Raw genomic sequence first — 25,029 nt, forward strand, 5'->3', positions numbered from 1 at the left:
ACCACAGTTAGGGACCATCTGTAAAGGTGATAACTTTATCAGCATCATAAAAGCTGATGTTCCCTAACTGTGGTTGAAATACTATCAGCTTTTATGATGCTGATAAAGTTAGCACCTTTACAGACGGTCCCTAACTGTGGTTGAAATACTGTCTGTAAAGGTGCTTCTTTATCAGCATCATAAAAGCTGATAGAATTTCAACCACAGTTAGGGACCATCTGTAAAGGTGCTTCTTTATCAGCATCATAAAAGCTGATAGAATTTCAACCAGATAAAATATGCATCCAAGCCGAAATGAATCCTTATCAGAAACATGTTGGCTGGTTTTCATTCTATTTTCTTACAAAGGGTCAAACCGATGTCATTTCAAAATGTCGCAAAGAATCCCCGGACCCTAAACGTCTATCCTCTGCAAAGAACCAGGAGGTGACAAAGAACATTTAGGGGGCGGAAAAAAGTGCAAAATGCAACATTTACCCATCTCAGCAGACGTGTCTCCATCTCTGCACCCCAGCTCCAGGTCCGAGTCCTCAGAGGCTAGGAAGGCTTCGTTCAGAGATAGTTCACCCAGCTTGTCTGTCAGTTTGGTGTCTTGCTCATCTCTAGACGGTTGGGCTGCATCACCATCATCATTCTCCTCCTCTCCTCTATGTTCAGCCTCGTGTCCGTCTCTTTTCCCAACCTCCTCAGGGGACTGGTGACTCTGGTCTTCTGACATCACAGTGGAGTGGTTGTTGGACACAGCCACCGGTTCACAATCCTCCTCCTCTTTTTCCGTGCGCCCTGCCCCCTGAGGTTTCTCTTGGTCCTGCTCTGAGGGAGCGGTCTCGGACCTCTCGGTCTCTGATGATTGGCTCTCAACCAGAGGCTCCTCCTCCTCCTCTCCCTGGGTACTATTTCCTGTCTCCTCCCCCTCCTCTGCTGGTACTGGGCTCTCTGCGGTGTTCTCTGGAGGTGTGAAGCTGTCCAGGGGGACTAGCTTCTGCTGACATCTCTGGTTCTGTGGACACAGACAGGAGACAGACATTACAGCGTGGTAAACCCAAAGTTAATACAGAAAGAAAAGGCTGTCGACACTGCTACTGCTTTAATACTGCTTTGATACTGATACTGCTACTGCTTTAATACTGCTTTGATACTGCTTTGCTACTGCTACTGCTTTAATACTGCTACTGATTTAATACTGCTACTGATTTAATACTGCTTTGCTACTGCTACTACTTTAATACTGCTACTGCTTTAATACTGCTACTGCTACTACTTTAATACTGCTTTAATACGGCTACTGCTTTAATACGGCTACTGCTTTAATACGGCTACTGCTTTAATACGGCTACTGCTTCCATACTGCTACTGCTTCCATACTGCTACTGCTTCCATACTGCTACTGCTTCCATACTGCTACTGCTTCCATACTGCTACTGCTTCCATACTGCTTTAATACTGCTACAAAATGGCTACTGCTTCCACACTGCTACTGCTTTAATACTGCTACTGCTTTAAAAACAGCTACCGCATCCACACTGCTACCTCTTTAATTCTGCATTGACAATGGGTTTCGTTGGACAGTGAATACCATGTGTATAACGTACATACCATTAATAAAACTTGAAACTTTAAAGTACACTATTCATTGAGCTCTGGTCAAACGTAGTGCACTATATAATCAAATAAAATCACAAGTTTATTTAGAATAGGGTACCAGTATCCTCCTAACTCTACCTTGGCATTAGGGTACCAGAATGCTCCTAACTCTACCTTGGCATTAGGGTACCAGTATCCTCCTAACTCTACCTTGGCATTAGGGTACCAGTATCCTCCTAACTCTACCTTGGCATTAGGGTACCAGTATCCTCCTAACTCTACCTTGGCATTAGGGTACCAGTATCCTCCTAACTCTACCTTGGCATTAGGGTACCAGTATCCTCCTAACTCTACCTTGGCATTAGGGTACCAGAATCATCCTAACTCTACCTAGGCCTGTTTCTTGGCATTAGTGTACCAGAATCCTCCTAACTCTACCTTGGCATTAGGGTACCAGTATCCTCCCAACTCTACCTTGGCATTAGGGTACCAGAATCCTCCTAACTCTACCTAGGCCTGTTTCTTGGCATTAGGGTATCAGAATCCTCCTAACTCTACCTTGGCCTGTTTCTTGGCATTAGGGTACCAGTATCCTCCTAACTCTACCTTGGCATTAGGGTACCAGTATCCTCCTAACTCTACCTTGGCATTAGGGTACCAGTATCCTCCTAACTCTACCTTGGCCTGTTTCTTGGCCTGTTTCTTCTGTTTCTTCTGCTGGTACTTGCTGCCAGTAGGAAGGTCGTGGGTGTCTCCGTTGGTCATGGAGACAGGGCTGGGGCTGTCTCCGTTATTATATTTCACCTCAGTGCTAGCCTTCTGGTTCCCCGCTCCTTTCTTCTGGCTCTTCTTCCTGTAGGCCTGAGAGACCGCGGCAAACCATGACGTTAATTAAGCAGTAGAGCATGACGGTAACATGGCATAACATAGCGCAACATAGCATAACATAACATAGCGCAACATAGCATAGCATAACATGACGCAACATAGCATAACATAGCGCAACATGCCATAACATGACGCAACATAGCATAGCATAACATGTAAGATAAACAGCTGGGCTATGCTCAGAAGATAAAACAGCTGGGCTATGCTCAGAAGATAAAACAGCTGGGCTATGCTCAGAAGATAAAACAGCTGGGCTATGCTCAGAAGATAAAACAGCTGGGCTATGCTCAGAAGATAAACAGCTGGTAAAACGTAGAGGAAATGTCCTCATCCATCATGGATTGACAGCATGTTTTTCGTGATGATGTCATACACCGCTAGGGCACATGTTGTTTTCATGATGTCATACGCCGCTAGGGCACATGTTGTTTTCATGATGTCATACATCCGCTAGGGCACATGTTGTTTTCATGATGTCATACGCCACTAGGGCACATGTTGTTTTCATGATGTCATACATCCGCTAGGGCACATGTTGTTTTCATGATGTCATACGCCGCTAGGGCACATGTTTTCATGATGTCATACATCTGCTAGGGCACACGTTGTTTTCATGATGTCATACACCGCTAGGGCACATGTTGGGCACATGATGTCATACATCCGCTAGGGCACATGTTGTTTTCATGATGTCATACATCCGCTAGGGCACATGTTGTTTTCATGATGTCATACATCCGCTAGGGCACATGTTGGGCACATGTTTTCATGATGTCATACATCCGCTAGGGCACATGTTGGGCACATGTTTTCATGATGTCATACATCCGCTAGGGCACATGTTGGGCACATGTTTTCATGATGTCATACACCACTAGTGCACATGTTTTCATGATGTCATATCCAGCTAGTGTAGAAAACGACAAACCTGTCATCATCATCATTACCTGGTCTGAGACAGGAAGGGACAGATCCAGAAACATCTCCTTGACCAAAGAAACCTAAAAAACAAACAAAAACACACAAAAAAATCAACAACGGCAGACAACATATTTATGGGTGTGTTGCGGTTGTTGTTAAGGGGGTTGGTGGTCAATCGGGGCTGTTCATAGAGGATGGATGATCTTTAGTATCGTTCAGTTCATGGCTTTTCTTTGCTCTGACAGTTGGTGTAATCGGATAGAAACCCGAAGCGGGAGTGATTTGAACTGTTTGAGTTATCGTACGTACCGTCTTGCATTGCTGACACATGACTGTGCTGGTCATCTCCCCACCAAACACCTGGTCTACGAAGTTATTAGGAGCTCCCTTCTTCTCATACTCTGGAACAGGCAAACCACAACATGGGATAACGAAGGATAGACACGAGGGACGTATTGGACTAGGGTCGCCTGGGAGAGTTACCGAGGCTAATGTAAGAATATTTGGAAGATAAATACACAAAAACGCAGAGGACTAACGATCAATGGGTCAGAGACAGGGGAGGAATTTGTCTAGGCATTGAGCCTGAAACAGGATACTTGCCATTTGGCCATTGGCCCAGTTTTATTATAAGGAATTCTAATTGGTCAACCACAGGCTAGGGTTGGGTTAGAAAACTACATCCTGTCTCTTTGTTCTGTGGAGAATGAACATCTACCTCTCAGCATAACCTATATGATTTGTCCTCTTTGAATAAACCCATTTTTCTCCCCCCGATTTGCTTTGGGGTCTGTTATTGAAGAGTAACATCAACTGGTAACACTAACTACAATGGTATGTAATATACTCTAGTATGCAAGATGTCCAAATTCATGGACTATCAATCTAATCAAATGTATTTACAGAGCATTCAGAAAGTATTCAGACCCCTTCACCTTTTCCACATTTTGTTACATTACAGCCTTTAGTCTACAATGGATTCAATTATTTTTTTCTCATCAATCTACACACAAACCCCATAATGACACCACAATACCCCATAATGACACCACAATACCCCATAATGACATCACAACACCCCATAATGACATCACAACACCCCATAATGACATCACAACACCCCATAATGACAAATCAAAAAACAGGTTTTGAGAAAAGTTTGCAAATGTTAAAAAAAAATGCAGAAATACCTTATTTACATCAGTATTCAGACCTTTTACTATGAGACTTGAAATTGATCTCAGGTACATCCTGTTTCCATTGATCATCCTTGAGATGTTTCTACAACATAGAGTCCACCTGTGGTAAATTTAAACTGATTGGACATGATTTGGAAAGGCACACACCTGTCTAGATAAGGTCCCACAGTTGACAGTACATGTCAGAGTAAAAACCAAGCCATGAGGTCGGAGGAATTGTCCATAGAGCTCCGACACAGGATTGTATTGAGGCACAGATCTGGGGAAGGGTACCAAAAATTTCTGAAGGTCCACAAGAACACAGTGGCCTCCATCATTCTTAAATGGAAGAAGTTTCACAAGACTCTTCATAGAGCTGGCCGCCCGGTCAAACTGAGCAATCAGGGGAGAAGGACCTTGGTCAGGGAGGTTCTTGATCACTCTGACAGAGCTCCAGGGTTCCTCTGTGGAGATGGGAGAACCTTCCAGAAGGACAATCAGCTCTGCAGCACTCGACCAATCAGGCCTTTATAGTAGAGTGGCCAGTCGGAAGCCACTCCTCAGTAAAAGGCACATGACAACCCACTTGCCAAAAGGCACCTAAAGGACTCTCGACCATGAGAAATAAGATTCTCTGGTCTGATGAAACCAAGATTGAAGTCTTTGGCCTGAATGCCACGCGTCATGTCTGGAGGAAACACCGCTCCTCACCTGGCTAATACCATCCCTACGGTGAAGCATGGTGGTGGCAGCATCATGCTGTCGGGATGATTTTCAGCAGCAGGGACTGGGAGACTGGTCAGGAGAGGGAAAGATGAACGAAGCAAAGTATAGAGAGATCCTTAATGAAAACCTGCTCCAGAGCGCTCAGGACCTCACACTGGGGCGAAGGTTCACCTTCCAACAGGACAACAACCTTAAGCACACAGCCAAGACGACACAGTAGTGGCTTCGGGACAAGTCTCTGAATGGCCTTGAGTGGCCCAGGCAAAGCCCGGACTTGAACCCGATCGAACATCTCTAGAGAGACCTGAAAATAGCTGTGCAGCAACGCTCCCCATCCAACCTGACAGAGCTTGAGAGGATTTGCAGAGAAGAATGGGAGAAACTCCCCAAATACAGGTGTGCCAAGCTTGTAGCGTCATATCCAAGAAGACTTGAGGCTGAAATCGCTGCCAAAGGTGCTTCAACAAAGTACTGAGTAAACGGTCTGAATACTTATCTAAATGTGTTATCTTTTTTATATATATATAAACGAGCAAAAATCTCTAAAAACACATTTTTGCTTTGTCATTATGGGGTATTGTGTGTAGATTGATGAGGGGGGGACGACGACAATCAAATCAATTTTCGAATAAAGCTGTAACGTATCAAAATGTGGAAAAAGTCACGGGGCCAGAATACTTACCAAAAGCAATTTATAAATTATTATAAGCTATTTACCTCAGCAGTTGTCAAAAAGTGCTTTTCAGACACCTAAAACCCCCAAAGAAGAAGCAATGCAGAGGCAGAACCCCTAGCCTTACCCAGAGGCAGAACCCCTAGCCTTACCCAGAGGCAGAACCCCTAGCCTTACCCAGAGGCAGAACCCCTAGCCTTACCCAGAGGCAGAACCCCTAGCCTTACCCAGAGGCAGAAAGAACCCCCTTACCCAGAGGCAGAACCCCTAGCCTTACCCAGAGGCAGAACCCCTAGCCTTACCCAGAGGCAGAACCCCTAGCCTTACCCAGAGGCAGAACCCCTAGCCTTACCCAGAGGCAGAACCCCTAGCCTTACCCAGAGGCAGAACCCCTAGCCTTACCCAGAGGCCTTACCCAGAGGCAGAACCCCTAGCCTTACCCAGAGGCAGAACCCCTAGCCTTACCCAGAGGCAGAACCCCTAGCCTTACCCAGAGGCAGAACCCCTAGCCTTACCCAGAGGCAGAACCCCTAGCCTTACCCTTGACTAACTTCTTTGATTGTTCAGCATCTCTTCCGTGTTTTTTCAGTGCTTCCGATATTCCAGAGTTCAGTCTCTGGAGAATAAATAAAAAAACAAATGAATGATACAGATATATATATATATATATATATATATATATATATATATATATATATATATAAATGCTACAGCAGGTTTCCATTTAGAGGAGAAAGGGAAGTCTTATTTGGAGGGCTAGGGTACACATCCTGTTCAGCTAAATAACCTTAATAAACTTTACATCTAAAATGTCCAAACTAAAAGATGTTGAATTATAAAAAGAGATCATTAAAAAAAGTTAAATCTCCTGTGTGTCTGTAGTCTATTATAGGTTACCAGTGTACCAGGAATGAGATCTGGTAAAACACACAGTCTTACTTTCATCTCCTCGGCTCTCATCCCATCCAGCAAGTAGCGTAGAAGCTCCTGGCTATCCTGCTGCTGAAACCCTTTAAACCGTGCCGCTCTGGGGGGGTGAGAGCGATTAAAAAAATAAAGAACTTTTCTGATGTAAGAGTGCTGATTTCAACAGAAACTTCACTTGAAAGGAGAAATCTAAAAAAATAAAGATAGCAACATTAATATGTATAATCTCACTACTCACTTTTTGCAGACCTGACTGAAAAGTTCTCTCGGGGTGACCACCCCCTTCTTAGTCTCCTGGATCTCATTCAGGATCTGACACATCGCCACAGTCAGAGACCCCGGAGGACCTAGCTGCACCAGGATGGGTTCCTGGAGGAAACAGCATCATCAACAACTACAGAACAGGGAATTCCGTTGAAGTATAAACCAGAGGGGGGGGGGGGGGGGGGTGATCTACTGAATCTCCAGGTTTAGTTCATTAGGATCTCTATTAGCTACTGCACATGCAACAGAAGTACAGAACAGTAAGGTGAGGAGGTCTAACAGGAGAGGAAGGGGAACCTACCAGGTCTGAGGAGACTCCAGGTGAGGTCTAGCAGGTGAGGAAGGGGAACCTACCAGGTCTGAGGAGACTCCAGATGAGGTCTAGCAGGTGAGGAAGGGGAACCTACCAGGTCTTAGACTCCAGGTGAGGAGATCTAACAGGAGAGGAAAGGGAACCTACCAGGTCTGAGACTCCAGGTGAGGACATCTAGCAGGAGAGGAAGGGGAACCTACCAGGTCTGAGGAGATCTAACAGGAGAGGAAGGGGAACCTACCAGGTCTGAGGAGATCTAACAGGAGAGGAAGGGGAACCTACCAGGTCTGAGGAGATCTAACAGGAGAGGAAGGGGAACCTACCAGGTCTGAGGAGATCTAGCAGGAGAGGAAGGGGAACCTACCAGGTCTGACGAGACTCCAGGTGAGGAGGTCTAACAGGAGAGGAAGGGGAACCTACCAGGTCTGAGGAGACTCCAGGTGAGGAAGGGGAACCTACCAGGTCTGAGGAGACTCCAGGTGAGGAAGGGGAACCTACCAGGTCTGAGGAGACTCCAGGAGAGGAAGGGGAACCTACCAGGTCTGAGGAGACTCCAGGAGAGGAAGGGGAACCTACCAGGTCTGAGGAGACTCCAGGAGAGGAAGGGGAACCTACCAGGTCTGACGAGACTCCAGGTGAGGAAGGGGAACCTACCAGGTCTGACGAGACTCCAGGTGAGGAAGGGGAACCTACCAGGTCTGAGGAAACTCCAGGTGAGGAAGGGGAACCTACCAGGTCTGAGGAGACTCCAGGTGAGGAAGGGGAACCTACCAGGTCTGAGGAGACTCCAGGTGAGGAAGGGGAACCTACCAGGTCTGAGGAGACTCCAGGTGTGATGGTGACACTGGTCTTCTCTTCTTCAGCTGTCACCTTGTTGATGACCTGTCTCAACATCTGTGTCTGAGAGAGGGCCTGCAACAGAAACATGGACAATAATGCTTTATTACTCTACAAATATAATTCTGAACTAAGCCTACTAATAAATAGCAATAGTAACAAGCTGAACTGTCACATTCAGACCAAGGCTGTGTATGTATACCATTAGGGCTCTGGTCCAAAGTAGTGCACAATATAGGGCCCTATAAACTCTGGTCCAAAGTAGGGCACTATATGGGGCCCTATAAACTCTGGTCCAAAGTAGTGCACTATATGGGGCCCTATGAAGCTCTGGTCCAAAGTAGTGCACTATATGGGGCCCTATAAAATCAGGTCCAAAGTAGTGCACTACACCATGTAGCCATTTCAGACACAGCCCAAGGTTCCTTACCTGAACAACAGAGTTGAAGAAACAGGTGTTTCCAAGGTTACTGAGTCCTCTAACTGACAACGGACAGCTGCTGACTCCTCCCACTGCACCGCTGCTGGCTCCTCCCACGGCCTTCTGTCCTCTAGTCAAACTGCTGCTCTCTTTCAAACCATTTTCTTTCTTGGCGTTCTTCTTCTGGTTTTCTTTCGGTTGTGTCACTGGGTTCTCTTGCTTCTCTTCTGGCTTGGTTTCCTGTGGCTCTTCTATCATGCTGTCCTCCAGCTTCACTATTGAATGCTCTGAGTCAATCACAACATAATATCATTACAATACTAGTCAAATCTGATGCTTATCTACTCATGTAGTCGTATTGCGGTAGAATTCTGTGAGAATTGATTGACTGATTTAATTTGATCATTCAAAGTAGAAAGCCGTTTCAAGCAGAGACAACATTACATACATTAAAAATTGTCAAAGATGACACACTAAAGCCCAACAGGAAACGTAGTCTAGATATGGGACTCACTTCTCTGTGGACTTTGTTTCCGGGGCTCAGACAAGGCCTGTTTCTTAATGTTGTTCACCAGCTGAGCCAGATGGCCTGTTTTAGAGTACTGGACATCATCATCACAGATGTAACACCTGTATCATAAGACCACACAGGACAATGGTCAGGGATGTAAAATGTTGAGGAGGGGGGGGGGGGGTGATGTTTTGACAACAACAAAAACAACAAGCGCACTGTGTAGTGTAATGTGGTAAAGACAGACTTTAAAATGTGAAATTATAAATATTTTTTATTATCATGGTTCTAAACTTTAAACCAGTTTTGCCTGGTCAACTCACGCAGTCAGGTAAAACTCCTTTCCCTAGTTATTGGGCCAGTCACCAAGCTTTTATTCAATACCATTCACAGTTCCTTGTGTACAATATGTCCTTCTTCTACATGTGCAGTCTTCAGTGAGAGTGATGCAGGGTCTGGAGTTTACCCTGACCACGCAACTTTCTCAGGGGAAAAACTCTGGTCTCTTTTCTTCTGGTCGTGGGACATGGTAAACCTCCTGGACCCAGTATGATAAGAGGAACAGGCCTCCGTCCCAAATTGCACCCTATTCCCTACATCTTACACTACTTTGGACCAGAGCCCATACGTAGTGCACTATGTAGGGAATAGGGTCCCATTCGGAACACATGGCTCACAGACACAGTGTTCCATTGGCTCACCAAACGCTCCAGGTGTCCAGGCTGAGCACCAGACAGTGAGGGTCTGACCGAGGCTTCTCGTAGTGCTTGATAGCATGCTGATCCTCAGAGGTACGCCCACACCCCTGGCAAACCAGAAAGACTGTTCGTCAGGTACATTTCACACACACACCTCTACAATTGTTCACCTAATACCTTTTTTGCACTATTGGTTAGAGCCTTAGAGCCTGTCTAACACCTGTTGTATTCAGCATTTCTACTACACCTGTTGTATTCGGCATTTCACTCTAGGTCTACACCTGTTGTATTCAGCATTTCACTGTGAGGTCTACTACACCTGTTGTATTCAGCATTTCACTGTGAGGTCTACTACACCTGTTGTATTCGGCGCACGTGACAAATAAACGTTGATTTGATATCTAATGTATTTAAGGAACCTTACTCGGTGTCCGCATTTTAAGCACATCCATATCGTTGGTGTTTCGCTCATCTCCTCTGATGAAGCCTGTACAGCAGCAGCCGGCTCTTCACCCTTACAGTCTTGGCAGCTGTTACAGGCGGAGTCTATCCCAGTCTTCTTCAGGAAGCTGGAGTCTACACCTTTACGGATATGGTTGCACGACGGACCTGCGGTGAGAGGGACACACCAGAGAGGAGTTAGGCTAGTTCATGGGTAGCTAATAATGACATTGTATTTGTGAGTGAGTGAGTGAGTGAGTGAGTGAGAGTGAGTGAGTGAGTGAGTGAGAGTGAGTGAGTGAGACCCTACCAGTCAGGTCTATCACTTCGTCCTCTCTAGGACCTTTCTGCCTCCTCTTCACCATCTTGTCTGGAAGACTTTAGACACCTGACCTAGACAGAATGAGTCATCATCACAAACTGCAAGAAAGCCAGAGAGGAGTGTAACATTAGCTAGCAGTTTCATGTTACTCAGTTAAATATAAACCTTCTGACTTGAAGAAAAAAAACTGTAGTTAACGTTACTACCTAGTTGTCATTTATAGGAACAGATTTAGCTAGCCTACTTATAAGCTGTGTAACGCTAGCTAGTTAGTTAATAAGAAAAGCCATTGTTACTGTAGTTACCATTACAGTCCACGGGCGTCTGTCAAGCATCCACTACACGTTTTGATTCATGTATTTAGATAATTGCAAGAAAGAGATCACACAATAAATAAACGTAGCCAGCAACGTGATTAAATATAGGTACCAGTCACCAACCTACCCGGCAGAGGAGCGCTTTTTGTGAATCACAGTCGGCCGTTTCGTTTTCCCTTCTTCGAGTAAGACTCCAAACTATACATATCTCTGTGCCGAGTCCACATCTATAGCTAAAAAAAAAATACACCAAAACTACACAAAATGATAACTATCCATATTTTAAAACAATAACATCTTAAGCCAGTTGCCACATATACTTGAAAAAAATAAGAAGCGCTGTGGTGGTGGTGTACGGCCACCGATAGATGATGAGACAGATATTTTACCGGATGTATAAATGTGAAGCATCCGCTTGGTGTTTCCATCCAATATTCTTGTGAGAGGAAGCCCACTGGCCGGCAGTGGGAGAAGACCTTGGCCAACATTCAGCAAATTTTCTCATTGATAAAACATTTGATTTCAATAGTTTTCTGTTCCCGAAATCTGTTATGAACAGAGTGGACTAAGTTTTGTAGACAACCCTTTGCGAAGAAAAATAATAAACAAAACATCGTCGAATTAAAGTTAATGCACACGCGCACTTCAATATAGTAGGCGTTCCCTAACGGAAATATGCAGATAATGCTGGAACGCGCCAATAGGATCTCTCTAGCTCTGCCCACCTTCTTGCTTGTTCCGCTCAGTGTGACTAATTTGTTCCCATTGGAAACGACAGGCTGTTGTCTATCTTGGTATAGTTATACATATTTGGTAGCACTGTGAAGCAAGGTTCTGACTAGAGGGGGTACAGCTACGACCGGAAATGACTATTCGTAGCAGGTTAAAATAGCATTTTAACTAAGCCGAACCCTTTTCCTAACCTTAACCTAATTCAAATCAAATGTTATTTGTCACATGCGCCGAATACAACAGGTGTAGGTAGACCTTACACTGAAAGGCATATTTACAAACACTTAACCAACAATGCAGTTCGCCTGACCTGCCACGTGAATGATCCTAACCTTATGCATACATTATCCTAACCTACAACGAAAAAGTAACTTCCCCGAAGTCGACAAGAATAGCTAAGTACTTCCGGGTCACGGATTTGTGGAATTCTTCAGAATAAGAGGCTGTATACTTTGTAAATTATTAATTACAGCGAACATGATGTGACATTTGCAAAATGATCGATATTTTATACTAGTTATCATACAAATAATAATAAAAAAGACGTATTAGATATGTTTTTATTGTTATTTTCACGTCTAAATGGTGAACAATGTTTTTGTTGTGTGTATTCCAATAATTTATTGCACAGAGTTAAACGTTTGCTGTACATTGTGTCGCAGTAAAAGGGGGTACATTCAACTCCGGAGTGCTTCTAGTTTCCAAATCCAGAGTTGACACCCCGAGAAGCGTCGCTGCTAATTTAACAGCCCCTTAATTAAAGAGTGGCGAATCCGTTTAAATCTAATTGGACATACATATACATTTTTATAACAACCAAATAATTTTAATAACTAAACCACAGCCTGTCGTTTCCAACGGGAACTAATTGAGTCATTCTGGGCAGAACAAACTAGGTGGGCAGAGCCAAGCAGAGCTTGCCGAGATCCTATTGGCGCGTTGTAGCATTATCTGCATATTTCCGTTAGGGAACGCCTACTCTGTGCAATAAACTCAATACGCCCTTTCGCACCTTCTAAACAAAGCGATTTATTAAAACGTTTGCAACGGGTAAAGTCTACAAAACTTAGTCCACTCTGTTCATAACATATTTTAGTTTTGGGAACAAAAAACTACTGTATTGAGAACAAATGTTTAATCGATGAGAACATTTGCAGAATATCGGCCAAAATCCATTTCGATCCATCTTTGACGACGGTATGTGTGTTACATTATATCTGTCCCGGCGTACAGCCGATCTAGTAAGTAAATGTATCCGGGTCGTTTGAAACGCCACGCTAACATCGTAAACTAATCGTAGGGATTTTAAATAATTATATTTGGTAGTGTGTTAAATTGACGTGGTGCAAATAATCACTGATTCCCTCTTACAGAAACGGATTTCCTGTCCAACTAGCCATAGATAGTTAGCTATTTTTTTGACTATTTGCAACGAGCATACTGATGGCTAACAACGAATGAGTTTGGGTCCTCTGCCATGGAAAGCATGCTGTTATCTGTTCGCCTTATCCAGAGAACATGACACTCCCTATGCTGGTGACGTGTAAACTTAAGTTCTTTAAATCTGTTTGACATCTGCATGTGCTGAAATAATCACTGCCCCATATGTCCTCAAAGGCTAATTCTGAACAAGGAGTCTTAATAACAACAAGGCTATAACACGTATTTTCTGCAGGAATCTTCGAACATTATGGCCCATCTCGAGCAGGCGGAATCTCACCTGGCTGAGATAGAGCTACTCTCCAGTATGTACCCCGGTGAAGACGAGCTGGTGATTACTGACCAACTAGCTGTGGCTGAGCTCAGGGAGTATGTGGAGGGAGCAACAGACACCTATCCTCTGTCCAGACCACACATCCTCATCAAACAGAAGCTGGACACTGACACTGTGAAGGGGGTAGGTTAAAAGCACAGCGCATGAAATCATTCTACATTCATTTGGCATGACTGACTCACTCAGCTGAGGACATATTTGATTTACATGTGATTTATTTAACCTTTATTTAACTAGGCAAGTCAGTTAAGAACAAATTCTTATTTACAATGACTGCCTGGCAAAAGGCCTCTTGCAGGGACGGGGCCTGGGATTTAAAAAAATATATATATATATGAATATATATGAATATAGGACAAAACACACATCAACATATAGAGCAGGGTTTTTCAACTATTGCCAGACGAAGTCCAGAGCCTGCTGGTTTTCTGTTTTACCTGATGATTAATTGCACCCGCGTGGTGTCCCAGGTCAAAACCAGTCCCTGATTGGAGGTGACCTGGTGTCCCAGGTCAAAACCAGACTTGGATCAGCTTACCAATATGTACGGCATTTTTAAATTTATGAATTTAAACATGAATTACCTTCCTTTGTCCTCTTCCGCTCAGGTGAACGTGACCATATCTTGCACCTACTCATCTGACTACCCTAATGTCTTACCTGAAATAGCTGTACGGTAAGCCAGATCTGTCACCCTGTAGCCTTAATAGAATTGTTTGATGGACACAAATTAAGTTGTTTGAATTGAGTTGAGTTCCCCCCCAGGTGTCCTGACCTCAGCCGATCCCAGCAGGCCCAGCTTCACTCAGACATGAACGCCTACCTCTCAGAGAGCTGCCGTGGAGATGTCTGCGTCCTCTCTGCCGTGGAGTGGGTGAAAGACAACGTACACCTGTACCTGACCGACAAGAGCACATCATCAACAGCAGCCCCTGGCAAGAAAGAGTCTCGGTCTACCTGCTCATCTTCGCAGCCCAAAGGTGTCTTTATACCTGCTTTATTTATTGTATGACATTATGTACCAAAATGTCCCGATAAACAACCCTTAGCACTTTGGAATTTTGACAAATCAGTAAATAAAATGTATTTGGTTCTAAAATGAACCTATTAAAACTCAAGACGATTAGTAAAGCTAAAACCAAGTTTATTCACCCTATTGGGTCAACACAGCTGCATAAGACAAAAGACATTCACACAAGCACTGATAATTAACCCTTCCTCCTAGGCTGAGTCTCCTCCACATCTGTACAAGCACTGATATTTAACCCCTCCTCCTAGGCTGAGTCTCCTCCACATCTGTACAAGCACTGATATTTAACCCCTCCTCCTAGGCTGAGTCTCCTCCACATCTGTACAAGCACTGATATTTAACCCCTCCTCCTAGGCTGAGTCTCCTCCTACACATCTGTACAAGCACTGATATTTAACCCTTCCTCCTAGGCTGAGTCTCCTCCTACACATCTGTACAAGCACTGATATTTAACCCCTCCTAGGCGGAGTCTCCTCCTCCACATCTGTACAAGCACTGATATTTAACCCCTCCTAGGCGGAGTCTCCTCCACATCTGTACAATCACTGATATTTAACCCCTCCTCCTAGGCGGAGTCTCCTCCTCCACATCTGTACAAGCACTGATATTTAACCCCTCCTCCTAGGTGGAGTCTCCTCCTCCACATCTGTACAAGCACTGATATTTAACCCCTCCTCCTAGGCTGAGTCTCCTCCTACACATCTGTACAAGCACTGATATTTAACCCCTCCTCCTAGGCGGAGTCTCCTCCTCCACATCTGTACAAGCACTGATATTTAACCCCTCCTCCACTGAGTCTCCTCCTATCTGTACAAGCACTGATATTTAACCCCTCCTCCTAGGCGGAGTCTCCTCCTCCACATCTGTACAATCCCTGATATTTAACCCCTCCTAGGCTGAGTCTCCTCCTCCACATCTGTACAAGCACTGATATTTAACCCCTCCTCCTAGGCGGAGTCTCCTACTCCACATCTGTACAAGCACTGATATTTAACCCCTCCTAGGCTGAGTCTCCTCCTCCACATCTGTACAAGCACTGATATTTAACCCCTCCTCCTAGGCTGAGTCTCCTCCTACACATCTGTACAAGCACTGATATTTAACCCCTCCTCCTAGGCGGAGTCTCCTCCTCCACATCTGTACAATCCCTGATATTTAACCCCTCCTAGGCTGAGTCTCCTCCTCCACATCTGTACAAGCACTGATATTTAACCCCTCCTCCTAGGCTGAGTCTCCTCCTCCACATCTGTACAAGCACTGATATTTAACCCCTCCTCCTAGGCTGAGTCTCCTCCTACACATCTGTACAAGCACTGATATTTAACCCCTCCTCCTAGGCTGAGTCTCCTCCTACACATCTGTACAAGCACTGATATTTAACCCCTCCTCCTAGGCTGAGTCTCCTCCTACACATCTGTACAAGCACTGATATTTAACCCCTCCTCCTAGGCTGAGTCTCCTCCTACACATCTGTACAAGCACTGATATTTAACCCCTCCTCCTAGGCTGAGTCTCCTCCTACACATCTGTACAATCCCTGATATTTAACCCCTCCTCCTAGGCTGAGTCTCCTCCTACACATCTGATCAGCGTGTCTGTTACTAGACAGAACCATAGTGATATCTGTTCTTCCTCACTTCATCAGACCTGACCTCTACCCCAAAGTGCTCACTCCTCCCCAACTCACCGCTGTCATGTTGACTCGTACCAGACGGTGTCCCTTTTCCTCCCATAATGGTGGCTAACAATAACATAATGTACACGTCCCCTCTCCCCCCCAGTTTTTAAATATTTTACCTTTATTTAACTAGGCAAGTCAGTAAAGAAACAAATTCTTATTTACAATGACGGCCTGGGAACAGTGGGTTAACTGCCTGTTCAGGGGCAGATCGACAGATTTGTACCTTGTCAGCTCGGGGATTTGAACTTGCAACCTTCCGGTTACTAGTCCAACACTCTAACCACTAGGCTACCCTGCCGCCCAGTGACATAAAATAAGTATATTTCATATTTTCAGAACCCAACCGTATATATTATTGTAATGTATTATAATTATTATTATAGAGCAGTTCAGTCGCCTGTGGATCTACAGCCACCACATCTATAATAAGAGGAAGAGGAAGAACATTCTGGAGTGGTCCAAGGAGCTGGATCTGTCAGGGTTCAGTATGCCTGGCAAGCCTGGGATCATCTGTGTGGAAGGCCCTCAGTCGGCCTGCGAAGACTTCTGGGCCAGGTAGGGTTATACATGTGTAATGTGTTGTTTTTTTTGGAGGGGGGGGGGGGGACTCTCCATCCATTCAACATTTATATAGTTTTTTTTTTTTTTTTGGAGGGGGGGGGACTCTCCATCCATTCATTCAACATTTATATAGTTTTTTTTGGAGGGGGGGACTCCATCCATTCAACATTTATATAGACTCTCCATCCATTCAACATTTATATTTTTTTTGGAGGGGGGGGGGGGGGGGGGAGGGGGACTCTCCATCCATTCAACATTTATATAGTTTTTTATAGGGGGGACTCTCCATCCATTCAACATTTATATAGTTTTTTTTGGAGGGGGAGACTCTCCACATTCAACATATATTTATCCAAAGCGCTTTACTTAGTCATGTGTGCATACATTCTACGTATGGGTGGTCCCGGGGATCGAACCCACTACCCTGGCGTTACAAGCGCCATGCTCTACCAACTGAGCTACAGAAGGACCACAACATTTATATAGTTTTTTTTGGAGGGGGAGGGGGGGACTCTCCATCCGTTCAGCATTTATATAGTTTTTTTTGGAGGGGGAGGGGGGGGACTCATTCCATCCATCCATTCAACATTTATTTTATTTTTTGGAGGGGGACGACTCTCCATCCATTCAACCTTTATTTTATAGTTTTTTTTTTTATACAAATGTACTATTCTCAATAGGAATAGCATTAGCATCAGACTGTAATATAGCATGTCACCATGTATGCTGGCGTATTCTAAAGCTTCTAGAACACTCTCCTCTGTCTGTTTCTAGGGTGAAGGTTCTAACCTGGAAGAAAATCATTATTCGTCACAGAGAGGATGTTGCCGTGGACAGTCGGAGGGCTGAGGCCAGCGTGGCAGACCACACGGATTCCCTCCGTAGGTTCACAGGGTTCGAGGAGGCTGTGTTTGATCCACACGGGAACAGAGGAAACCATATGAACCTGGGCCAGCTCTATCAGTACCTCAACGAGAGAGGATGTGGAGACGTCTTTCAGCTTTACTTTGGAATTGAAGGAAGGTAGTATAGCTGATAGGATAGGTCCCATAACTGTTGGTTGTACCCAAATGTACGCTGTATCCACATGAACCAATGGCAGGAATCAAGTACCCACATGAACCAATGGCAGGAATCAAGTACCCACACGAACCAATGGCAGGAATCACAAGTACCCACACGAACCAATGGCAGGAATCAAGTACCCACATGAACCAATGGCAGGAATCAAGTACCCACATGAACCAATGGCAGGAATCAAGTACCCACACGAACCAATGGCAGGAATCACAAGTACCCACACGAACCAATGGCAGGAATCAAGTACCCACATGAACCAATGGCAGGAATCAAGTACCCACATGAACCAATGGCAGGAATCAAGTACCCACATGAACCAATGGCAGGAATCAAGTACCCACATGAACCAATGGCAGGAATCAAGTACCCACACGAACCAATGGCAGGAATCACAAGTACCCACACGAACCAATAGCAGGAATCAAGTACCCACATGAACCAATGGCAGGAATCAAAGGATTTGTACATTAGATGATGCATTCTCAGTAGGAGCCTAGTATGCTTTTATTTGTTTACTGCATACATTACTAAACAGTACGATTAGCACAGTATGTTGTTTCAGTAAGTAGTATGCAAGACAGACATTGTCTATGGGGGTTATTTTTTAATTTTAAAGAAATCTGCTTCATACCAAAATAATCTACAGGTTGAGTTCCAACTACAGAATACAGACACATGATCCACAAAGTCCTTACGTACACAACACAGTTGCTTCTCTGTAGAATCCCTCTTACTGTTCTTAGCCTGACGCTCACCAACCATATGGCACCACAGGAGTCAGGGACAACAGAAATTAAGAGAGAGGTGCAGCTAATCCACACAGAGATGAGCCCACAGCTAATCCACACAGAGATGAGCCCACAGCTAATCCAGACAGAGATGAGCCCACAGCTAATCCAGACAGAGATGAGCCCACAGCCCACAGATGAGCTAATCCAGACAGAGATGAGCCCACAGCTAATCCACACAGAGATGAGCCCACAGTAAAGACAGAGTGCCCACAGCTAATGGCTAATCCAGACAGAGATGAGCCCACAGCTAATCCAGACAGAGATGAGCCCACAGCTAATCCAGACAGGGGTTTACACAGCTAATCCAGACAGAGATGAGCCCACAGCTAATCCTCAGCTAATCCAGACAGAGATGAGCCCCTTGAGAGATGAGCCCACAGCTAACCCCAGAGATACTGCTAATCCACAGAGATGAGCCCACAGCTAATCCACACAGAGATTTATCCAGACAGAGATCCACAGCTAAAAACAGATTCAGAACTGTGACAGCCCACAGGAGATGAGCCCACAGCTAACCACCAGAGATGGCCCACAGGGATGAGCCCACAGCTAATCCACCAGAGATGAGGGGCTAATCCACACAGAGATGAGCCCACAGCTAATCCACACAGAGATGAGCCCACAGGGAATCACAGCTAACCACAGTAAAGTGAGGTACTGAACCCCTTCTCAAATACAGGGGAATCCTTCCTCTCTAAAAACAGATTCAGAACCACCAGGTAACCACCAGGGGGAATCCCTAACCACCAGGTAGGGGAATCCCCTAACCACTAGGTAGGGGGAATCCCTAACCACCAGGTAGGGGGGAAAGACAACCACCAGGTAGGGGAATCCCCAACCACCAGGTAGGGGAACAACCACCAGGTAGGGGGAAAAGACAACCACCATTGCTCAGATGTGTACGCCTGGTTTCCACACCTCGTCTCCATCAGCCCCTATTTTCAGAAGCCTCAGCTCCAAAGCCTTTGTCCAGGATCAACTGAAAGGTGGGATGGTAGTTTGAACCACAGTAGCAGTCAAATGGAACACACTGAAACACAAAGTGAGAATGGTTTTACAGATTCGTCACAAGTCTGATCAAACTTCTTGATTTATGCATTCAATACATTCTACAAGCAAACAAACACAAAATATATCCAACTATAAATAAGAATAGGGGTGGTAAATTACTGAGTTTAAAAAAAACTCAGTGGTGCTCGGATAGGGAATTACTGTGCTAATGGCTATGAATGGTTTGTACCGGGAGATTAGTAAATCTTGCCTGAGAACTGAAAACGTGTTAGCTTCCTGAGCCAATGTCTTGGCTTTAGCACAGTTCATCGTGTCAAATACAGTACGAGTTGCACCTGTATAATGATTTTGTAGATACAAACGATGTTTGAGGATAAATGCAACACTTGCGAGTGCATAACGTGTGTGTGAATAAATAAAACACTTGTAAACATGTCAATTGATATGTGAATAAATTCAACGGGAATTGCAAGCATGCAACTACATTTGAAAATGAATACAACTCTTTTACTAAACTTGCAACTGGTGAATCTTTTGTGATTCAAAACTACATTTTGCGCTCGGAGTTTTGGCACTAATTCAGCGACGAGCCTCTGCCAAAAGTTTTGTAGCTGCAAACAAGCATCCGAGAATAACACGAGGTCTGGTGGACCAACCGGGTGGCGTTGTCGTTCTTACACGTGCTTTCACGTTTTACTGGGTTCCGGTCTGGAAGCATGCTTTCCATTGTGCTAAATATGGATCAAATGTGTTAAAATTAGGAGCTAGCTAAATTATATTCACAGAATTTGAAAGCTACGACAAGGCTTTACAGATGAAGAATTAAAACTAGTGGTTCCACATAGCATAACCGCTATAAAGCTGGTGCAAGCTATCCCAGCCTCTTTTCTATTGGCACAACATGTCTGTTTAGCGAGTGAGCTATAATTAGAGGCTTCTGGCCAGCCTGCATCTTGTGGTTCTTACTTTCTGTAACAGAGCAATAGGTCTCCCTATGGACGTGTCATTTCTTACTTATAACGACAGCTGTTGCAGAGATATTATAGAATGGAGGAGATAGGAATCTCATTGGACAATAAATGGAGGAAATTGTAACGCCCCATTCAGCAGACTGATCAATGGCGTTCGCGTTGTCATGGTGCGTCACACCTTTGCTAAGATCAGTAACGCAATCCTTTACATCAAAGTCAAGGGTAATGAGTCGAGAAAACCTGCCTATTATCCTCGAAAGTATGTACTGTCACGATTTCAAAAGCTATACGATATTACAGAAAACAAGTTAATTATCTCACATCTAGGAAAAGAGAGAGAATGTACTTGTTCGTGTAAATTCTTCTTCCTGTAGGGTTTGTTGGCAGCTGGCATCCAACATTATGTCGCATTACCGCCACCTAGTGTACTGGAGTGTGGGCGAGTGTTTCTAATGGCGACGTTCCCGTTATACTCTTTTAACTGATTTCCTGGTCCCCCTTCATGCTGGATCTCAGTCTCTCTCTCTTTCCTTCTCATACTGACCACACTGTATCAATACATGCGCCACCATCTCTGTTTCCAGGCAATAATCACACTTTCCTAGCACATTTAAAGATGTATTCAACCGACTGTGTCCCACCCTTAATCTTGTAAAACAAATAGCCTCCCCTCTTCTGTCCCTCCAGCCATCCTCCCTGACTTTCCTCTGTACTTGAAATATATGCCTGCTCTTTGTATCTCTATTCCACTGCTCCTGCCATCTCTGCACCGTCACAAGCTAGCATCATGTCCATATCAGACTTTTAGCTCACTACTAAGTGCTTGTTTAGCCAGTACATCAGCTGCCTGGTTCCCCTCCGCCCCCACATGGATCAACACCCACCCTATCTTCCTGTAGTCTCTCCAGATGGATCAACACCCTCCCTATCTTCCTGTCTCTCCAGATGAATCAACACCCACCCTATCTTCTCTCCAGATGGATCAACACCCATCCTATCTTCCTGTAGTCTCTCCAGATGGATCAACACCCTATCTTCCTGTAGTCTCTCCAGATGGATCAACACCCACCCTATCTTCCTGTAGTCTCTCCAATCAGATGGATCAACACCCTCCCTATCTTCCTGTAGTCTCTCCAATCAGATGAATCAACACCCTCCCTATCTTCCTGTAGTCTCTCCAGATGGATCAACACCCTCCCTATCTTCAATCAGATGGATCAACACCTCCCTATCTTCCTGTAGTCTCTCCAATCAGATGGATCAACACCCTCCCTATCTTCCTGTAGTCTCTCCAAATGGATCAACACCCTCCCTATCTTCCTGTAGTCTCTCCAATCAGATGGATCAACACCCTCCCTATCTTCCTGTAGTCTCTCCAAATGGATCAACACCTTCAAATCAAATCCAATGTTATTTGTCACATACACATGGTTAGCAGATGTTAATGCGAGTGTAGCGAAATGCTTGTGCTTCTAGTTCCGACAATGCAGTGATAACCAACAAGTAATCTAACCCTCCCTATCTGTCCCTAGTCTCCCCAGATGGATCAATACCCTCCCTATCTGACCCTAGTCTCTCCAGATGGATCAACACCCGCCCTATCTGTCCCTAGTCTCTCCAGATGGATCAACACCCTCCCTATCTGTCCTAGTCTCTCCAGAGATCTCTCCAGATGGATCTACACCCTCCCTATCTGAAACCCCGTGTCCCTGTGTTGACCCAATAATTTGTGCCCTGTTGTTGCTCCTAATCCATTCATCCTATATACTCTCTAGCCTGTCCAATATTCCAGGCCTGAACCAGACTCTGTACTGCCACAGTCTATGATCCCTAGTCTCTCCAGATGGATCAACGACTGGAGGTGGGAGGAGCCATGGTGGATTTACAGGAATACCTACCGTTGGACTAAACTCCCTTCCATACAGTCCTTTCTCCCTCGTCTGGGTATTACCCAGCCACCCAAAGTGTTCTGTCCTCGCTCATGTTCCCAGCATGCCTGTAAAATCCGTTTACGAAGGATGAGAAACCCCATGTCCCTGTAGGTTGACCCAATAATTTATTGCCTGTTGTTGGCTCCTAATCCATTCATCCTATATGACCTCTAGCCTGTCCAATGAATTCCGGGCTGCTGAACCAGACTCTATACTGCCACAGTCTATTACAGATCAGATCAATGCAACGTACAAGGTCCTCAATGAGGAACGCCCAGCCCCCCCCCCCCCCCTCCTTCCCCGTCAGACCGGATCACATTTATCACGTTCTTACACTTTCCCACCACTTTCTCAATGTGTTCTGCCCAGGTCAGCCTACTGTCAAAGTTTACTCCAAGGAACCTGAAGGCCCCCACCATAGTTTCCAAGTTTCTCCCATATAACCTCATCTCCCACAATCCTCCTGGTAAAGAACACTGTGTTTTCTCTACAGAGAACCCGAATCCCCGCGTTAAATGCCCACTGCTCTACCTCGTCAATCGCTTCCTGTACCTTCCTGACCATATATGGCACATTTCTTCTTCTCTTCCGTAAGGCTCCATCATCTGCAAATAACGACCTCCCGATATCAGACCGTACCTGAGAGTAAACCTCATTGATCATGATTGAGAACAGAGGAGTAATCGCTCTCCGCTGCAGTGTGCCGTTATCCACCAGTTAGCTGCCTGATGTTGTTTCAAGACTGCCCAAATGTGCCTAATGTGTTTATGAATAACTTTTCACGTTCAAAATTGTGCACTCTCCTCAAACAATAGCATGGTATTATTTCACTGTAAAAGCTACTGTAAAGTGGACAGTGCAGTTAGATTAACAAGAATTTAAGCTTTCTGCCCATTTCAGATATGTCTATGTCCTGGGAAATGTTCTTGTTACTTACAACCTCATGCTAATTACATTAGCCTACGTTAGCTCAACCGTCCCGTGGACGGGACACCGATCCCGAATTCATTTTTTTAACTGACTTGCCTAGTTTAAATAAAGGCTAAATAATCAAATAAAATGGTCATTTAGATCTTATCCAGCCCTCCAGGATGCTCCTCTCTCGTTGTCCCCCCTCTGCCAGATGAGCAGAGCTAGGCACGTGAACAAACGCTTTGGCCACCGTCTCTGCCTTCTCATCAGTTACTGTCACATCGTTCCACCTCGTCAACACTGGATAATCCCACTCCCTTCTGACCCCACACATCCTCTTTAATCATCCCCCACACTTCTCCCACTGGTGTCGTCCTTCCAATGGTGTCACAGAACCGACGCCAACATGACCTCTTTGACTGAGGGATAGTTCTCCTCACCAGGGCCTGTTGATACTGAATCAGACTGAGGGATAGTTCTCCTCACCAGGGCCTGTTTATACTGAATCAGTTCTCCTCACCACTGTTTATACTGAATCAGACTGAGGGATTCTCCTCACCAGGGCCTGTTTATACTGAATCAGACTGAGGGATAGTTCTCCTCACCAGGACCTGTTTATACTGAATCAGACTGAGGGATAGTTCTCCTCACCAGGGCCTGTTTATACTGAATCAGACTGAGGGATAGTTCTCCTCACCAAGGCCTGGGCCTGTTGATACTGAATCAGACTGAGGGATAGTTCTCCTCACCAAGGCCTGGGCCTGTTGATACTGAATCAGACTGAGGGATAGTTCTCCTCACCAAGGCCTGGGCCTGCTGATACTGAATGAATCAGAGGTTGGAAGTTGTGTGTCCTCTTCAGTACTCTAAACGCCCTGTTCCTACTCCTCACCACTGCCCCTCACTCTGTCCACCACGGGACTGCTTTCCTCCTCCTCCTCCTCCCTGAACTCTTAGGTATAACCTCAGTAGCTGCCCCTCACTCCTCTGTCCACCACGGGACTGCTTTCCTCCTCCTCCTCCTCCCTGAACTCTTAGGTATAACCTCAGTAGCTGCCCCTCCACCACGGGACTGCTTTCCTCCTCCTCCTCACACTCCTCTGTCCACCACGGGACTGCTTTCCTCCTCCTCCTCCTCCCTGAACTCTTAGGTATAACCTCAGTAGCTGCCCCTCACTCCCCTGTCCACCATGGGACTACTTTCCTCCTCCTCCTCCTCCTCCTCCTCCTCCTCCTCCTCCTCCTCCTCCTCCTCCTCCTCCTCCTCCTCCTCCTCCTCCTCCTCCTCCTCCTCCTCCTCCCTGAACTCTTAGGTATAACCTCAGTAGCTGCCCCTCACTCCTCTGTCCACCACGGGACTGCTTTCCTCCTCCTCCTCCTCCCTGAACTCTTAGGTATAACCTCAGTAGCTGCCCCCACTAATGCTGTTCTCCCCCAGTTGTTCATACTATCCACATCCCCTCTCATATCCACCCATCAGCTGCTCACTCAGCTCCTGAAACGGATCCCACTTTGCCCTTCCGAACACCCACCT

At 45.3% G+C, this 25,029-nt stretch overlaps 2 protein-coding genes across 4 annotated transcripts in view; one reads left to right on the forward strand and one right to left on the reverse strand.

Moving 5' to 3' along the window:
• The window catches only part of usp16 (ubiquitin specific peptidase 16), a 27,702-nt gene extending 15,600 nt beyond the window's left edge, over positions 1-12,102 (reverse strand). Inside the window, exons 1-15 of one of the 3 annotated variants that reach the window (XM_046293628.1) lie at positions 11,411-12,102; positions 11,149-11,254; positions 10,693-10,775; positions 10,366-10,550; positions 9,945-10,048; positions 9,247-9,362; positions 8,742-9,019; positions 8,285-8,386; positions 7,136-7,266; positions 6,910-6,997; positions 6,511-6,586; positions 3,703-3,794; positions 3,420-3,473; positions 2,263-2,445; positions 478-1,000 (exon numbers count right to left, since the gene is read on the reverse strand). In XM_046293628.1, coding sequence (XP_046149584.1) covers positions 478-1,000; positions 2,263-2,445; positions 3,420-3,473; positions 3,703-3,794; positions 6,511-6,586; positions 6,910-6,997; positions 7,136-7,266; positions 8,285-8,386; positions 8,742-9,019; positions 9,247-9,362; positions 9,945-10,048; positions 10,366-10,550; positions 10,693-10,747 — 1,987 coding nt within the window. In that variant the 5' untranslated portion in view covers positions 10,748-10,775; positions 11,149-11,254; positions 11,411-12,102. The other 2 variants (XM_046293629.1, XM_046293630.1) reach the window with 2 other exon arrangements.
• rwdd2b (RWD domain containing 2B) lies at positions 12,102-17,977 on the forward strand. Its single transcript, XM_046293631.1, has 7 exons — positions 12,102-12,950; positions 13,127-13,289; positions 13,429-13,650; positions 14,136-14,203; positions 14,293-14,507; positions 16,622-16,793; positions 17,574-17,977. Exons 2-7 carry the CDS (start codon positions 13,272-13,274, stop codon positions 17,824-17,826), a joined length of 948 nt encoding a protein of 315 aa, XP_046149587.1. The 5' UTR covers positions 12,102-12,950; positions 13,127-13,271; the 3' UTR covers positions 17,827-17,977.
• Positions 17,978-25,029: the final 7,052 nt, after the last annotated feature.

Source organism: Oncorhynchus gorbuscha, linkage group LG13 (assembly GCF_021184085.1).
Source record: "Oncorhynchus gorbuscha isolate QuinsamMale2020 ecotype Even-year linkage group LG13, OgorEven_v1.0, whole genome shotgun sequence".
Lineage (NCBI taxonomy): Eukaryota > Metazoa > Chordata > Actinopteri > Salmoniformes > Salmonidae > Oncorhynchus > Oncorhynchus gorbuscha.